At 27.8% G+C, this 17,273-nt stretch overlaps 1 protein-coding gene across 1 annotated transcript; it reads right to left on the bottom strand.

The window, feature by feature from the left end:
* Positions 1–401: 401 nt before the first annotated feature.
* On the bottom strand, positions 402–13,824 carry LOC145831982 (BCL2/adenovirus E1B 19 kDa protein-interacting protein 2-like). Its single transcript, XM_082939341.1, has 7 exons — positions 13,689–13,824; positions 12,625–12,788; positions 5,474–5,697; positions 4,293–4,379; positions 3,984–4,082; positions 3,613–3,701; positions 402–1,977 (listed from the first exon to the last, which is right to left on the bottom strand). Exons 1-7 carry the CDS (start codon positions 13,810–13,812, stop codon positions 1,664–1,666), a joined length of 1,101 nt encoding a protein of 366 aa, XP_082795467.1. The 5' UTR covers positions 13,813–13,824; the 3' UTR covers positions 402–1,663.
* Between the last annotated feature and the right edge of the window lie 3,449 nt (positions 13,825–17,273).

Raw genomic sequence — 17,273 nt, 5'->3', positions numbered from 1 at the left:
ACTAGCAAAAATTTTATAAATTAATGCCCTTTCTAATAAAAAAATCAAAATAAAACTATATTTTAAAAAACTTGTTCAATTTAAAGAAAATTAATTCTTGTACAGATTTTTAATTTATGTTATTCTCTTTAAAGTTGTATTTAATTTATTTAACTTGTTAGTAAAACTTGAACTACCAAAATGATTTTTAACAAAAATGATTGTCTACTAAATTATAAATTAAAGTAAAACTTTGAAGCATAATTAAGTATTTCACCATCTAAATAAATTTAAATAATAAACAACTTTTAATGAACTGCACTTGAGTTATCAACTGAAAAAAATATGATTTGAAAAACTAACCACACTAAATTCAAAACTCAAGTTGATACTTTAAAAAACAAAAATTTTAAGGATGAAAACAAAAGATCGTAACAAAATGTATAGTATAAGTTTGAACAATGCCTCACTACTTTTAGCTTTAATTATTTCAAGGTTATATCGCAAGCAGTAAATGAAAAGTAAGGTGTTCAAATTATACATCAAGTAAATTTTGTAGCTTTTACTTAGTTTAAACTGGTTTAAAACAGTATCAAACACACAAGTATAAAAATTAATTAGATCTTAAAAAAATTTAACAACTTCAATAATTAAAGCTGACAAAAACTATGCAAATTTCAATCTAAAATACATTTGAATTATAAGGTAGTGAAATTAGAAATATCATTATGAAGGCACTGAACAGACCTCAATTTAAAAATCAGACATTTGAAAGTTCAATTAGTACTATTACAAAAAAGTTTATACGATTTTTAATAGTACTAACACAGTTTTAACAATAAAAACCAGACAATTAATAAATTTTTTCAGACAATCATTCTCATATGGCTTTGTGTCCAGTAACAAGTCATTACCCAGAATCGAGTCACTTTTTTTAAAAACAAGTAATTTTAATATTTAAAAAATCATACAATTTAGAAAAACTCACATAGCTTTTTGCACATGTAAACCAATTGCAAATTACTACCCAGAATTGAAAGTTTTGTTTAAAAAAAAACTATTTAAACATTTAAAAAATCATGCTAAATTTTAAAAAATGCTTTTTGCACTTTTTAAACATTTAAAAAACCATACTAGTTAAAAAAAATAACATAGCTTTTTGCACATGAGATCAATAGAAACTACCAACAACATATCCTGTTTCAGACAATTATTCTCACATAGCTTTGTGTCCAACTAGTTATTACCCAAAATTAAGACAGTTTTGTTTAAAAAATCTATGTAAACATTTTAAAAATCAAATAGCTTTTCACACATAAAGACCAATTGAAACCACCAACAAAATATCATATTTCAGTATCACAACGCCTTGTGTCCTGTAACAAGTTATTACCCAATATTGAGAAAGTTTTGTTTAAAAACAAACTATTTAAACATTTAAAAATTCATACTAAAAACAAAAAAAAAACAAATTGCTTTTTACACATGAAAACCAATTGAACCTACCAACAAGATATTCTTTTTCAGTATTACATGGCCTTGTGACCATTACTACCCAGAATTGAAAGTTTTGTTTGAAAACAAATTGTTTAAACATTTAAAAAATCATACTACTTAAAAAATAACACATGAAACGCTTTTTACACATGAAGGCCAATTGAAACATTTTTTTTCAGCACAACTTTCACAACGCCTTGTGCCCGGTGACCTTCTCGCACTTTCTGTTGACCAGCTTGACGTCGTGCTGCTGCACCCTCTCCGGTATCTGTATGTCGTCCACGGGAATTTTATCCGCTAGCTGGTGCAGCGAGCCGGCAAATTTCAGTTTCCTGTTGAACTTGGACGACAGGAACGGCTTGAGGAAGTTGATCATCAGCCTGGCTTGGAACGACGGGTGGACGATGATGAACTGCTGCAGGCTCTTTCGGAGCCGCCTGCTCAGCAGCTTGTAGCATTTCTTCAGCCACGAGTACGGAGGCCGGTTTTCCGCGTTGCAGCCTGAAAAAAATATTGTTAAAAAAAAGAACACTTGTGTCTTTCACAATATGTTCAACTGTCTGTGTCAACTTTTACCCCACGCAGATATTATTTGTTTAAAATTCGTTAAAAATAGTACATATGCCCAAATTAAATATTTTATTTACAACCAGGTTTCAGTGACAAAAACATTTCGACCTCTTTAAGTAAAATAAATTAGTAAACTGCATATATAATAGTAAAATAGTAAGCAGCTTACTATTTTATTTTACTTATATAGGTCGAATTTTTTTTGTCACCGAAACCTGGTTGTAAATAAAATATTTAATTTGCACATCTTTATATAAATAAGCTTTTTACATTTCAGTAAATATCAAAATAGTACAAAACTTATATATTTTACAATTTTTAAAACTTCAAAAATACAGTTGAATAACATTGGTAAATTTTATTACGAGCAAAAAGCATGGTTGCCACTGATCAAGCTGAGAAAACTTTCCTGACTTTTTACCAAAATTTTCCTGACTTTTCTAAATCAGTTTTACTTATATAAATTGTTCTCTTAGTTAGATAAAATACTACCAAAACTATTTACTATAATTTCCATAAATTAAAAATCAATTAAAAAAGAATACAGTTAAGTAACTGTAAAAAAAAGACATAAAAAAGTAAACTATATATCTGTTGTATAAAAAATTTCCTCTTATCATTTATTATCTCTTATTTGTAAGAAATAAATATACTCTTATTTACTTTAAAAACTTAAGTTACTCTACAAAAAATACAAACAATAAGTAAACTTAATCTTGGCATATAACTTATAACTTAATTTATAGATTTAAACAACTTTGAAAAAATTATAAAGAGGTAAAGTATACACATTAACTTGTTACATAAAATACTAAACTAACTGCTTAGTTATAAAGAACTCAATTATTTAAACAAAAAACTTTTGATTCTAAAATTATGCTAGATAAACTTTTGTGTATATATCACAGTTTCACTATGGAAGTGTCCTTTCTACAGATCATCAATACTAAAAAGCTTACAAAATCTGCTTGTTCAAGTAGGGTACTTGTTTAATATGTTAATAGAAAATATTTGCAGTTTTATAAAGGATATTTTACTAATTTATACCAGGTGAAGGCATTGAAAATAAAATTAAATTTTTTTTGTAAATTTCTAGGAAAATTTTAGATTTTTTTTCTGACTTTAAAGGACTTTTAATTAATTTTTACCATTTGAAGGCTTTGGAAAACAAGGAATTTTGTAAATTTAAACTCACAAAATCTGACTTGTTTTAAAATTTTATTAAAATTTCTGACTTTTTTTCAAAACCACCCATTTTTTCCTGACTTTTGTCATTTTTTTTAAGTTTTCCAGACTTTTTCTGATTTCCTGACTTTTTCTGACCGAGTGGCAACCCTGAATAAGAGTTTTATTTCTTGAATTAAAAAAAATGTTAGAACCTGAACCTTAGGTTCGCAAATTTTTTGTTTATTTTTTTATGAAAGTTGTACATAAAAACATTTTTAGTACTTTTTTACAATGGTGATAGTAAAACAAACAAAACCTGATGCAAAGAATATAATTAAGTATTCATGGTACTGCTAAATGTATCATAAATATTACTTAAAAATAACAAACATACTAAACCTGAGGCAAAGAAGACTATCAAGTACTCATGTGCCACTAGCAAATCCAAAGTGCTGACTATGTACAGAAACAAGTTGTCCAGTATGTACCTGGAAAATAAAACAGGTGAGTTATGTATTTGGTTATCTATAAAAACGATGTAAAAAAAAATATAGTTATAATAAAAAGGTTTTAGGTATTATTAATTAATTTACAGTTATAACATTTTTTTTTGTTTATGCACTACTCTAAGTTTATTTCTATTCAGTTCAGAAATATTTATTTAACATCTAGTATGTATCTGCCAGTTTTAGTTGTGTTTTAGGCAACTAACATGCTGAAAATAATTGCACCTAAACCATACAATACACAAATTAAAATTTATCAATTACCTGATATTTTTAGTTTTATTCTTGGGCAAATAGCAAGCTGAAAACACGACGATCGCGCACAACCCGTCTCCGTGATACCCACCGTGCGACAGTATTTGTCTGTGAGTAACATTGATATAGTTTTGTGAGTATACACAGTTTATTCTAGTACTAATTAATGATTCATAATCAAACTTTTATTGAAAACAATAAGCTACATACAAGTTTTTTTTTTTACAGATGATGACTAAAATACTTCTTATAAAAATGTAAATGCGGTTGATAAAAATATGTGACTACACTGACTATTACATTATAATAAATATAAACCTGTAAGGCTGTACGGCATCCATGTCTAGTTTGTAATTTTGTCCGTTTATAGTTACAGTTCTCCAATGTTCAGGTGATACGGGTGCCCTGAATAATTGATATATAATTTACAAAATACAAACTTATGTTGTAATTTAACTTGAAAAATAGTTTATCACGATATTTTTTTAAGTTACATTTACTAATTAAAATATATAACAAAATTATGGGTACTTCATAAATAAAAGTAAGCAGCTTTGTCTACGGCAACAAATCTTATAAGAAGAAAAACTTAAATGAGCTTTGAAAAAAAAAAAATAAACAATAAAGAAAAATCCTGGGTACTCTAGTCTAGAATGCACAGTCATACTTGTGATAATTAATGTACACATTTATCTATAGATACAAATCTCATATATACAAATTATGCCTTATATATACTTTGATTAATATCAAATAATAACTTATTTGTTACGAGCAACTTAATAAGTACAGTTAAAACCATATTAAGTTATTACAACACATAAGGGTACAGTTAGCTATTCAATAATTTAGTATACAAGATACTTTAATATTATTTTGCACTTAAGTAAGTATGCTTTGTAAAGGCTTAACAAATCAAACACTCAAAATAATCAAAGAACCGAGGGATGCTAAAAAAATATTTTTAACTTTCATATTATTTATAACATTTTTATAAATAAAGCAAGAACTTTTGTATCACTAACTCCTTGAGTTTAAATATTTTAGTAACAATGAGAAATCTAAATTGAAATCAAGTATAAATATAAATACCCATATCTAATATATACATTTATAATAATAAATAAGCTACAACTAAATTTTTCTACATACAAAAATCATATTTTAAAAGTTTTATGTGTTATTGTTTAGTCTAGCTTTTAACAATCATAAACTTATTTTAAATTTTGCTCAAAACTTCCTGTCTTTTTACTATATAAAGACTTCTCACCACTTTTTACAAAGATAAACTTACTTAAATGTAATTTAACTACCATAAAATAAATTTATACAAATTTATAACAAAACAAGTATTCATGTTTTCTTCATGTTCAAGATTTTTGTTAAACTAGGATTTGACGAGAATATTATTTATGTTTTAACTTACCCCAAGGCATAGTTATTTACAATACTTATCAAACAAATATAAATTTAATTTGTTTAAAACGTTTCTAATTCACCTCTTGGCGGAAACGTGAGGAGCTTTCTGATGCTTGATCTCGTTCTCGTCCTCCCACTCCAGATCTCCGCAAGAAGAAGAGTTTAGTTGGGAGTCGGCGCTCCTGTGCTCGGTCGATCCCGAATCCGGAGAATTGATCCTTGTTACGAACTGGTCGACTCGCGGCAGATCGTCTACTGTTGTTGAGTGCTGGTGGTTGGTTGTGCGAGCGTTTGCATTCGGTACCTGGCAAGATTATTTGTCATTTGTAAAATATTAATACTGCTTAACTTAAGGTAGTAATGTTTGTGTTGGTAAACGAAAACAAAGACCAGTTTTTAAATCCATCCACATTTGGTTTATACTTGAAAACAATTTTTGATTAGTTGCTTTAAAATTATAATTTGAAATATACAGACTTAACTTTTAGTATTTTATTTTTATGTTGGCAAAAAAATCATTAAAGACTTTTTATATTTATTAAATTTTTAAAGTAAAAACGTTTAACTTTTACATTTGCTATCTAAAAATCACAGTTTTGTTGTTTCTTCTTGAAAAAGTAGAAACTTTAATGGTTCTTTGTTTCTATTTGTTTTCAAAATTTGTTGATTTAGTCTGGTCAATTCACTTGTCTGATAAAAGTTTTTTTATAAGGGCATAGGGGTCCGACATTTTTTTTTTAGTAAAAATAACATTGGATTGAAAAATAACAAAGCTTGAAGTACAACCTACAAGCTAGTTTTTATAGATTTAAAAAATATTATTTAACTTTTGAGATATTGTAATTTTTATAAAAAATTTCTGATACAAATGTATGGACCACAAATTTTTTGTGTTTAATTTTCTCCAAAATTTAAAAAATCACTAAAAATCTATCTTCTCCTTCATTTTTTGAGCTAATCAAACTTTCAGGAAACGTTCCTTTTATAGTTTAGAAGACTTTGAATGTTGGAATTTTAAAAATATTAAAAAATAAAAACTTTAGATTAAAATAACGAAAAAAAATAGGTGTTTTTTTTTATTTTTATTTTTTCAAAATTAAAAAAAATCCTGCAGCTAATCTTTTTAAAATTTAATAATAAACTTTCTGTGAGAACTTGAAGAAGATTGCTTAAAAAGTGAAGGAGGAGATAGATTTATAGTGAAATGGACTTTTTTCGCGTTTTTAGTTTGCTCCTTCTATTAGGAACCTATTGAGGTCACAAACTTTAATTGCTCATATCTTGGAAATTACTTAGCAATTTTTCAACCGGTTAAAAATTTCTGATAGCTTAGATAAAACTCTATAGAATAAGATCAATATGTAAAAACCAAGGTGGACCTCCCACTATACCCTTTAAACCTTAAAACAATAAAGAACTTAAGCATTCACTGTTTTATTCCTTATTTTCTCCGTTTCTATATTAGCACATTTAACCTCTTCATCTAATGAAGATATGGTTTCTTACAACTGGTCTGCATCCCGCTTCATTTTCTTGGAAGGTAAAACCATTTGCCTCATTTTATTTAAATCGTTCTCATCTGCTGTCTCTTGTCAAAGAGAATCTTTTCTCTAAATATATCCAAAATTTGTGGGCTTTATTTCTTTTATTTTTGCACTCATTTATTTTTACCTCCAATTTTGCTAACTAATAGAAAAACTTTGGAGTTTCATAAAAGATAGTTTATTAATTTATACCAGGCGAGTCGAAAATTAAATAATTTTGTAAATTTCTAGGAAAATTTTGCAATTCTAGTCTAGGTTTAAAGGATTTCTAATTAATTTTCTACCATTTGAAGGCTTCAGAAAATAAGGAATTTTGTAAATTTAAATTGACAAATCTGATTTTTTTTTTGTAAAATTTCCTGACTCTTTTTCAAAAACCCCCATTTTTTCCTGACTTTTGTCATTTTTTATATTTTTTCCTGACTTTTCCTCATTTCTTGACCTTGTTGCAACCCTGTGATTTTGATGTAGTCTACTATTTTGATGAGGGTCTACTATAATAATCCACCCGCGTTCAATATCTACCTGATTTTTTTACATTTTCTTTAATTACTAATTTACTTTATATTTTTTTTGAATTTATTTTATATTTATTTTTCACTATCACTGTTAACCCTAACCCTTACCCTTGTTCGGTCAGCGGTTCTCAAATTTGACTGGGTGGATTTTGATTGCGGGTGGATTTTGAATGTGTCCCGTATTATGACGTCATAATCACACTAAGTGTGCAAAATTTGTCTGTAAAATGTAGGGGTAGAAAGTACAACACATTTTTTTGCTCACATTGTAATATTCAAATAAGTACATATGATTTGGATGTGTTTTTGCTTACTTATAAAGAATCTAAAAAAAATTTATAATTTTGCAAAAAAAAGTCACTGCCAAAAAACCGTTTTCATCCCCAAAAATCACATACTTTTTGGTTTTTTGACTTCAACAGTAATAAAATTACTTATACATATCCAAGACTTACAACTTATATCTTAATTGAAAGCTTATAATTATAAGCATAAATTATAGACATTTCAACTGCTTTTGTTGTATTATGACATCATAATTAAATAAATATATCTTTCTTGGTTGAGTTTATTCACAAACTAATTACAAGAATGATAAAGTCTGTAACACAAAACATAACTAAAACTAGGTAAGTACTTCTACATCTCCCCCCAGATTTTAACTAAGGAGATAAAACGGCAAATTTACCTAGCAAAACAAATTTTTTTTTAAACACTTTGTTACAACTTAAACGCATTTTTCAGGTCTAAAATTCAACGAAATTAAACTCAAAAAGACAAAAACATTTCAAAAATTACGATTAACTTAGTTCACTAATAAATGATTTGTTAAAACAAACTACAACTTAAACAAACAAACTGTAACAAAAGCAGTTGATTGAAACTTGTTCAGACTTAATCTGAACTTTTCTTCACACAGTTGCTGAATACAAGCATTTAAAAACTTAATTGCTTCACCGATTCGAACTTTTCAGCTTTGAAGAACGAAACCACACGTCATTCATCTAATCATCTTGAAACTTAACTTCATTTGCTGATAAAAATCTTTATCATATTTTCGACTTTAAACAAAGTAGAAGGTACATTACTGATAGCATTGAACACTGACGAAATACTGCTACACTTATTTTCCAAATACTCTATACCAAACAGTTCGAATTTTTGAAAGTCAATCTCTGCGTCCTCATCCAAGATCACTTTGAACAGATGGCTGTTAGACTAGTCTGCTGCAAAGTCAACTACAAACTTTAGGACGTCACCATTGGACTGAAACTCATTCATTAGACCATAAAACATTAATTTACAGTGAACATTCCAACTTGACAATAAATGAATATCAGAAACCCCGGTGGCACGAAGCTTTTGAAAAGCATCGTCAAGTCTTACACGGAATCTTCCTTCTATAAAAGCATAGAACGTTAAAACTTTTCTTGACATCTTTTTCTCAACGTTACAGAAAAGACAAACTTTTACAGTGGTATGTTTGCCTTTCTCAGATAAGGGATACTACTTAGAGATATGCAAACAGGAGGGGTAAATCTTCTCAGAAACTTACGATTTTGAGCATTTAAGCGACCTGATCCATCAACTTTGACAACACATTGATGGCAGTCCTTCACTTCCACAACCACTCCACTATTCCCCCACTTGCTACGAAAATTACCTGTTCGATTTAGTGTCACGACATGATCACCACAATTCAGTGGTGGCAACGATTTTGTTTTCTCACTTATATTTTCCAGAGACTTAACAAAACAAATACTGAGAGATTCTTCCTTTTTATTCAAAACGTCACGCCACATTTTTAAGATCTGCGGGTTATTGTAGGTCATAACACTCTTTCTGACGTAAGGTAATGACTTCTTTAAATTTTTTCGCGATCCAGTGTGTAAAAGTACGTTTTTCTGTCCCTGTACCTCCTTTTTCTTCTTCGCGTTTTTCCGCTCGAACATATTTTTTCTACGACCTCGGCTGCAAAGGCCATCAAAGTTTTGTGCATACAAACCACCAACTAGAAGTGCATTTGACTTATCAGCATAATTTTGATGATTTTGATAAACTTTTTTACGGGACTTTATCCAGCATTTTTTACAGGCAAGACACTCAATATACCTCATATTTTTACTGCTCCAAACAAATTTATCAGTTGATTTATTACATATGCTACAAGTTGTTATACCACTTGGTTTTTGTGTGGTTTTCTTTAAGGATTTGCGCACATTTGGTGTGTACAATCCACCAACAAGAAGTGCATTTGACTCATCAGCATAATTTTGGTGACTTTGATTAATTTTTTTACAGGACTTTAGCCAGCATTTTTTACAGGCAGAACACTCAATATACCTCATATTTTTACTGCTCCAAACAAATTTATCAGTTAATTTATTACATGTGTCACAAGTTACTTTACCACTTGGTTTTTGTGTGGTTTTCTTTGAGGATTTGTATGAGAAATCTGATGCTGTAACAGCGGGTTTTGTCATTGCATCACGTGCCTTCAATAAAACCGATTGTCTCATTGACATTTTTCTCATCTAGATTTTCCCATCCTAGCACCTCTTTACGGATATCCTCATCGGCTAAACCTGTTACCATGACATCTTTTAGGATTATGTCTGTAAAATCTATCATTTGATTACAGCCATCCTTTGGGCATTTACATGTGTACAAGCATGTACTGGCTTTTCCCTTTAAACGGGCAGCAAATGATCTAGTGTTTTCAGTCAAATCCTGTCTTGCACTAAAAAAGTCTGATCGTCGTACAACAACTGAAACAGGAATAACTGCAAGCTGCTTGATCATCCTTAAAAGCTCTTGCTCACTTAAATTTACTACATCTTTATGTCCCTTCAGAATAGCATCGCCTAAATCTTCCTCACAGCACTGGTACAGTTGACGACGTTTTTCCACATCTGTCATCTCCATGCTATCTTTAAAGATAGTCCACTTTTGTACAAATATGTTCCAACCCTCTTCGTTGCAGTCTGTCCCTATTCGAGTCCATCTTTGGAAGCTTTGGTTTTGAAGAATTTGCATTAATGCGTACATTGTTGTGAATGATAAGCAAAGAGGCAACTACAGAAGCATTGACGTCTAGTGTTTCATATGTGCAACTCTCAAGAGGGCATTTAATCACAGGCATTGTTGATTCAATTCAGCTTGACTTTATCATAAATAAATATATCTTTCTTGGTTGAGTTTATTCACAACCTAATTACAAGAATGATAAAGTCTGTAACACAAAAGATAACTAAAACTAGGTAAATACTTCTACAATAATTACAATAAATATGCAAATTTGTCTGTAAAATTGTACTTTTTTTTGTAAAATAAAAAGCAAATTCTTCTGCCGTTTAACTTTAGTTTTTTTATTTAGAATATAAAATGTCTCAAGTCAGCTATGCAGAAAGATATTACTGATGTAATGTCATTTCAATTGCATGTTGATAAATATTTATATATATATAACATTTTAAATCACTTTCTTATTCAATATAATTCTTTATCAGAAATTATGATTATTGGGAGCATTTCATATAATAAGTACAATAAAAACTAACTGCTATAAATTTAAAATTAAAAAAGATTTGATAAAAAAATTTAAAATTAAGAATTAAAACAATTAAACAAACTATAAACTAATTTTAACTTATTTATATGTCCAATACTTTATAAACTTAATTATAATGTCATTTTATAAAATAAAATTCTTAAATTTAAAGAATGAAATTGCACAAAATTTTAATAAACTACATGCACTTTCTATGATATATAAGTCTAGATCTATCACTCTTAGGCAGCTGCTCTCAATAATCATATTTTCTAATAACGAAAAGTGATTTAAAATGTATCTTATATATATATATATATCAACATGCAATTGAAATGACATTACATCAGTAATATCTTTCTGCCTAGCTGACTTAACACACTTTATATTCTAAATCAAAAATCTAGAAGTAAAACGGTACAAGAATTTGCTTTTTATATAGATAAAAAAGTACAATTTTATAAACAAAATTTGTATATTTAGTGTAATAATGACGTCATAATACAACAAAAGCAGTTGAAATGTCTTTAATTTATGCCTATAATTAAAAGCTTTCATTTAAGATATAAATTGTAAGTCTAGGAAATGTATAAATTAATTTTATTACTGTTGAAGTAAAAAATAAACAATATGTGATTTTTGGGGATGAAATCAGTTTTTTGGGCAGCAACTTTTTTATTTTGCAAAATTATAATTTCTATTTAAAATTCTTTATAAATAAGCAAAAACACATCCAAAAATGTGTACTTATTTGAATATTACAATTTGACCAAAAAAATGTGCTGTACTTTCTTCCCCTACATTTTACAGACAAATTTTGCACAATAGGGTGATTACGACGTCATAATACATCAAAAGCAGTTAATATATCTTTAAAAATATGTCATTAATTATAAGTTTTTATTAAGACAAAAATTATAAGTCTAGAACATGTATAAGTGATTTTATTACTGTTCAAGTTGAAAATCGAAAAGTATGTGATTTTTGGGTTGAAATTAGAATCATAAATTAGAAAATATAATAAAATTAGAAAGAGTAATTGATCTAGACTTATATATTATAGAAAGTACATGTAATTTTATTAAAATTAGTGCAATTTTATTCTTTAAATTTAAGAAATTCATTTTATTAAATGACATTATAATTAAGTTGAAATTAGTTTTTTGGGCAGCAGTTGTTTATTTTTGAATTTTTTTTCGTTTCAGATTCTTTTTAATAACCAAAAACACATCCAATCCATAATGACTTGAATGAATAATACAATATGACAAAAAAATGTGCTGTACTCCCTACCCCTAGTTATCTTTTTTGAACACTTATAGCAAAACTAATATTAAATATTTTAACAGGTTTTAAATTTTACATAAAACATTTTACATTATCCAAACGTTATCTTTAATACTTAATTTTTTAGTTATTCTTGATAATTTAAAACAAGACTCTCTTCAATAAGTATAACTAAATTGTATTAATTTTTTACCTACAGTTATCTTAGTATGTTTTTTAGTACATTGCTATATTTTAATAATACATCTTAATAGTCTATCAAGCAACCAAAGTTTTCAAACATTACATCTTTCTACTTGGTGTTTATCTCAATGACTTAAGTCAAAACTAACCCTCATGCTTTTTGTTTGCGGGCTGATGTAAGTAGAAGTGAACTGCTCGGCAATGGTTGATATGCAAATTGGCGACTTCAGTCTTCCGTCTGAATATTTCTGAGGTTCAGACTTCACACATGAGAGGTCAAGCAGGTCATCGTCCTCCCATTGACAGTCAAAAGCTGTTAAAAAATTAATTCTATTATAACTCATATCTACGATTATATATTAATTTGTTAATAGATAAACTTCTTTGCCAATTTTCAAAAAAATAAGGATTTTAGAATGTTCTTTTGGTAATCAATAGCAGAGCTGTTAAAAAAATAAAATAAAAATTTAATATATACAAAACAGGTAGAGTCCAAAACGCACAAAGGGATACTTTTGTACAGCTGTCACTTTTTACACAAAGAAACTTTTGCAAATGTTGAAGCTTTTAATTGAGTTTTCTAATTTTTATTATCACTGTAATCTCTAATCCTTACCTTTGGTCTGTATTTTTTATTTTTCTTCTTTTTTTTATTAGTTTTTTTATTTTCTTGACTATCACTGTCACCCCTTACCCTTGGTCAGTTTTTATTTTTTGTATAACTTTTTTTGTTGTTTATTTATTTCCATTTTCTTTTTGTTTTTTTACTACCACTATTACCCCCCACCTTTACTCTTGGTCAGTATTTTTTTTTAAATATCATATTTGCTCTAACATTTACCCTTGGTCAGTAATTTTTATTTGATTTTTTTGTTATTATGCAAAAGTGTTATTTGTGCAAAATTGACCCTTTATGCATATTCAATTAGTCCTCATCTGAAGCATCCTGTACTAAGAGTTGCATTCTATTTTTCACAGTAAACACATTTTTTTAAACTTTAATCACATAATAATTCATTAAGGTTAAATGTTTATTTATTTACAGTGTTTATATCTTGTATGCCAATGATGTACTTGTTTTCCAATGTATTAAAAATCTAAGAAAATGAATGCATTAATTACTGACAAAGTGTTATTAAAATTCCATTTGAAAATAAACTATCTTTGACTCAAATGCTAGCTTATTGATTAATAGTGCAAACATAACTCTTACCTTCATCAACAAAATCCTGGAAGCTTGATGAGCTTGGTTCATCGTTTGAACTGTTTATGTTGTGTGAAAGGTCATCATGCGGTTCTTCTTGAATTGTTGTTAAAATGTTAGTCTCATTATCCATTAGTATGTTAAATATTTCTGTATGAGTAGAGGGTATATAAAAACACATGCTAAGGCAACTAAGGAAACAATTTTAATAACACAACAGCTTCAACCAACAAAATAAGTAGTTATTTTATTACCTTGATCAACAGTTTTTTTCTAAAACCTACTTTTTTAAAATAAGTAGTCTTTTATTTAGGAACTGTTTATAGTTTTAGTTTATTTTAGAAGCAAAAATTACAGCTCTCAACTGGAAATAAATCATACACATTTGATTTTAATGTTTCAAAAAAAATTTAAAAACAGTGTTTCATCCTGTAGGGCTCCTCATCTATTTTTGGACAGGAGGAGCCCTTTAAAGTGAAATATATTTTGAAAAGAAAAAATATTTGAAATATTAAACTTATGTACTATTTATATAAAAAGATAAACATGAAGTAATTCTGTTAGACTATTTAACATGTATAAAATTACTTTCATAAAATATGTGTCAATAAGAAACAAATAAGTATGTTTGTGTGTTCATGATTAACTTTTTGTTTATCACACTCAAATATGCTTTTTTTTATCAAATTGTATTCCATTCATTTTGTAAATTAACTTTTAACTACATTTAATAAAAGTTCTTCAAAGAATTAACATTTCTTTAATCCAGGTAAATGTTTGATTTTGGTGTTTTTCTCAAGTGATTTCACACAAAGCTTTCTATTATTAAGAATACACTGTTTTTGTTTCATTTTAGACTACTAAATGTTACTTGTAAATGGCTAAATAACTACAGATTTAAAAATACTTGATTGATTTTGTACTGCAGAAAAAAATCAAACGCTTTGAGATTATTGCAAACTGAATGAAATTTATATTTTTCAAGAAAAACATTTTTAACTTCAAGAATTATTCCAAAATAGTTTTAGAGATTTTGCATACAATTTTTTCCTATGTCCTCAACTTATTTTTAACTGTAGTCTTCAGTAATGATTTTGAAAAAAAGAAAGCTGAATTTAGAGCTTGGACAATAAGTTACTTTACATTAAGCAGTTTGTTTGTTTCATTTACTTTTTTTAATTTTAATTACTTGATCTTCAATGTCCACAATAAATTTCGAGATACATTAAAACTAATAATGTTAAACCAATAAAAAACAAAAATAAAGCCATTAACAATTTAATTGATTTGTTGTTACAAGTAAAATATTTTTTTAGTTTCAGGGTGGCTACTAAATTCTTAAATTTCTTCTTAGCTTAATTATCTCTATTTATGTTTTTTTAATATTTTATCTTAAATTTTATTTTATTTATGTTTTATATTTTTTTTTCAAAATCTTTCAAATTTCTGTTTTTTGTCTAAATATTTAAATTCCAGATTATTCCAGGAATCCAGATTAAATGGCCAACATTTATTATACAAAGATACCTAAGCACACTAGTAAGGTTGAGATAGCTTATCTTTTTTATAATGTGGTTTTAACTCAAAAATTAGAGTTGACAATTTAATTTTAAATTTATTAACTTAATTATTTCATTATGTATAAACACTAATAGTTTGATTATTTTTTATACTGGTGGTGATATTTCAATTAATTAGCACGTTTTTATTTTCACTAGGGAAATCAGACTAGACATAGCACTCTAACACACACACTTTAAATTTTGCAGAAATGATTTCAATGTACATAGTACAGTCATGAACCTGTTTGTTTTTGTTGTTTTAACTTATATTTTTTAAACTTTACAATCATCTGAATTCAACCTTTTAAAAATACCTGTATTTGTTTTTCAATGTATTGGCAGGGTTTCCATTTTTTTTACATAAGGCCCCCTTTAAAGAAATTTGAAAAATCATGGCCCCCTCTGACAAAATTTTTTAAAGACCTGCACTTAAGACCTTTTTTTTTTTCTTTACTATCACTTCCAGAATATATAGTTTAAGTTTCAATATATGGCCTCATGGCCCTCTTTTGACCCCTTTACTAGTAATTGCCCCCCTTTAGCCATTTTGCTGCTTATAATCCTCTAAATTTCTGTAGTGGCCTACTTTATGAAACCCTGGTATAGACCATTACCATAAGTACTCTAACAGAAACAATTACTTATAAAAAAGATTAAGTTTTGCAGACATGTTGTTACTGTTAAGGATAATGGTTTTCTTATAGAGCAGAGTGATAGTATAAAATACTTGGGTATGGTTTTGGATGATAAGCTGAATTGGAAGAAACATTTGAGTTCTCTGAATTCGTAATTGTCTAGGAGTTGTTATATTTTGTGAAAATTAAGATATTATTTGGAAACATTTACACTTAAAATGGTATATTATAGTTGTTTTATCCGCATATCCAATATTGTATAACTCTTTGGGGTGGTGCTGCTGACCGTTACTTAAAACCAATTGTTTGTATGCAAAAAAGAGTGATCAAGTATGTTTGTCTTGTGCCTGCCTTGACCACAACAAACCCTTTGTTTAAAAAAAAACTGGTGTGCTAAAACTAAAGGATGTGTATAAATTGCAAATTTGTAAGTTGATGTGTAATACTATAACAGGGTTTGATGTAGAACACAATATATTTACACTTGCTAGCTCTGTTCACTCACACAATACAAGATTTTCAAATAAAATGAATTTTATAATTGAAAAACCATGAACGCGACTTGGCCTAAACTGCTTTAGGTATTTGGGTCCCAAGTTTTGGTCTAGTGAACCTGAAACTTATAATAACTTGAAAAAAGTTGTTTTAAGTTTAGATATAAAAACTATTTGTTGAATAACTACAAGAAGTAGATCTAGAGTGCTTCTACATGTATGATTTGTTTGAGTTGAAATTTGATTTATGTTATTTGGGCATCAGATTGTGATGTGTGGGTCTTTATTTTGTGAATGTCCTGGTAATGAAAGAGTGATTGTTATAAATAATTGAAATAAATTTTGTTTATTGTTAAATTATTTTATTTGTTTCAATTTGGTTATTGTGTTAGATCTAAGATAGTTCATTCAATTTATTCCTTTTTTTTCAGAAATTAGAGGTAAAAGTATAAATTAAATTCTTTTTTTTTTTTAATTTTAGTTTATTTATTTATTTAATTTTTAACCTACTTTTTTTTTTTTTGAGTTTTGTACCAAGTCAATACTAACAAATTTGTAAAACTTCTATTATTTTATTGATTTTAGTGGTGACATATATATATAAAGTTTTTTTTTTCAATACATATAGTATTTTGTTTTTACTTGCAGAATTTCTTTATATTAGTTTGTTTTATAAATCTAAATACTACAAATTAGATATTGGTTTGTTTGAGTTTGCAACAGCTGATTGTGAGTTCACACTGGTTGCAGTGATCACATGATTGGATTGTTGATGTGTTTTTTGTTGTACCGTGGGAAAATACTTACTTGGGGATTTGAGCTTAATGATTTTCTCACACTTAGTGGTTTTTAGTATTGAGATTTTAACTTTGTGAGTGTTTGCCAAATGATGTGGCACCAGAG

This window comes from Thalia democratica, chromosome 1 (assembly GCF_965202585.1).
Source record: "Thalia democratica chromosome 1, ktThaDemo2.hap1.1, whole genome shotgun sequence".
In the NCBI taxonomy this organism is placed as follows: domain Eukaryota; kingdom Metazoa; phylum Chordata; class Thaliacea; order Salpida; family Salpidae; genus Thalia; species Thalia democratica.
The sequence above is the reverse complement of the archived record's forward strand: the minus strand, read 5'-3'. Positions and strand labels throughout refer to the sequence as shown.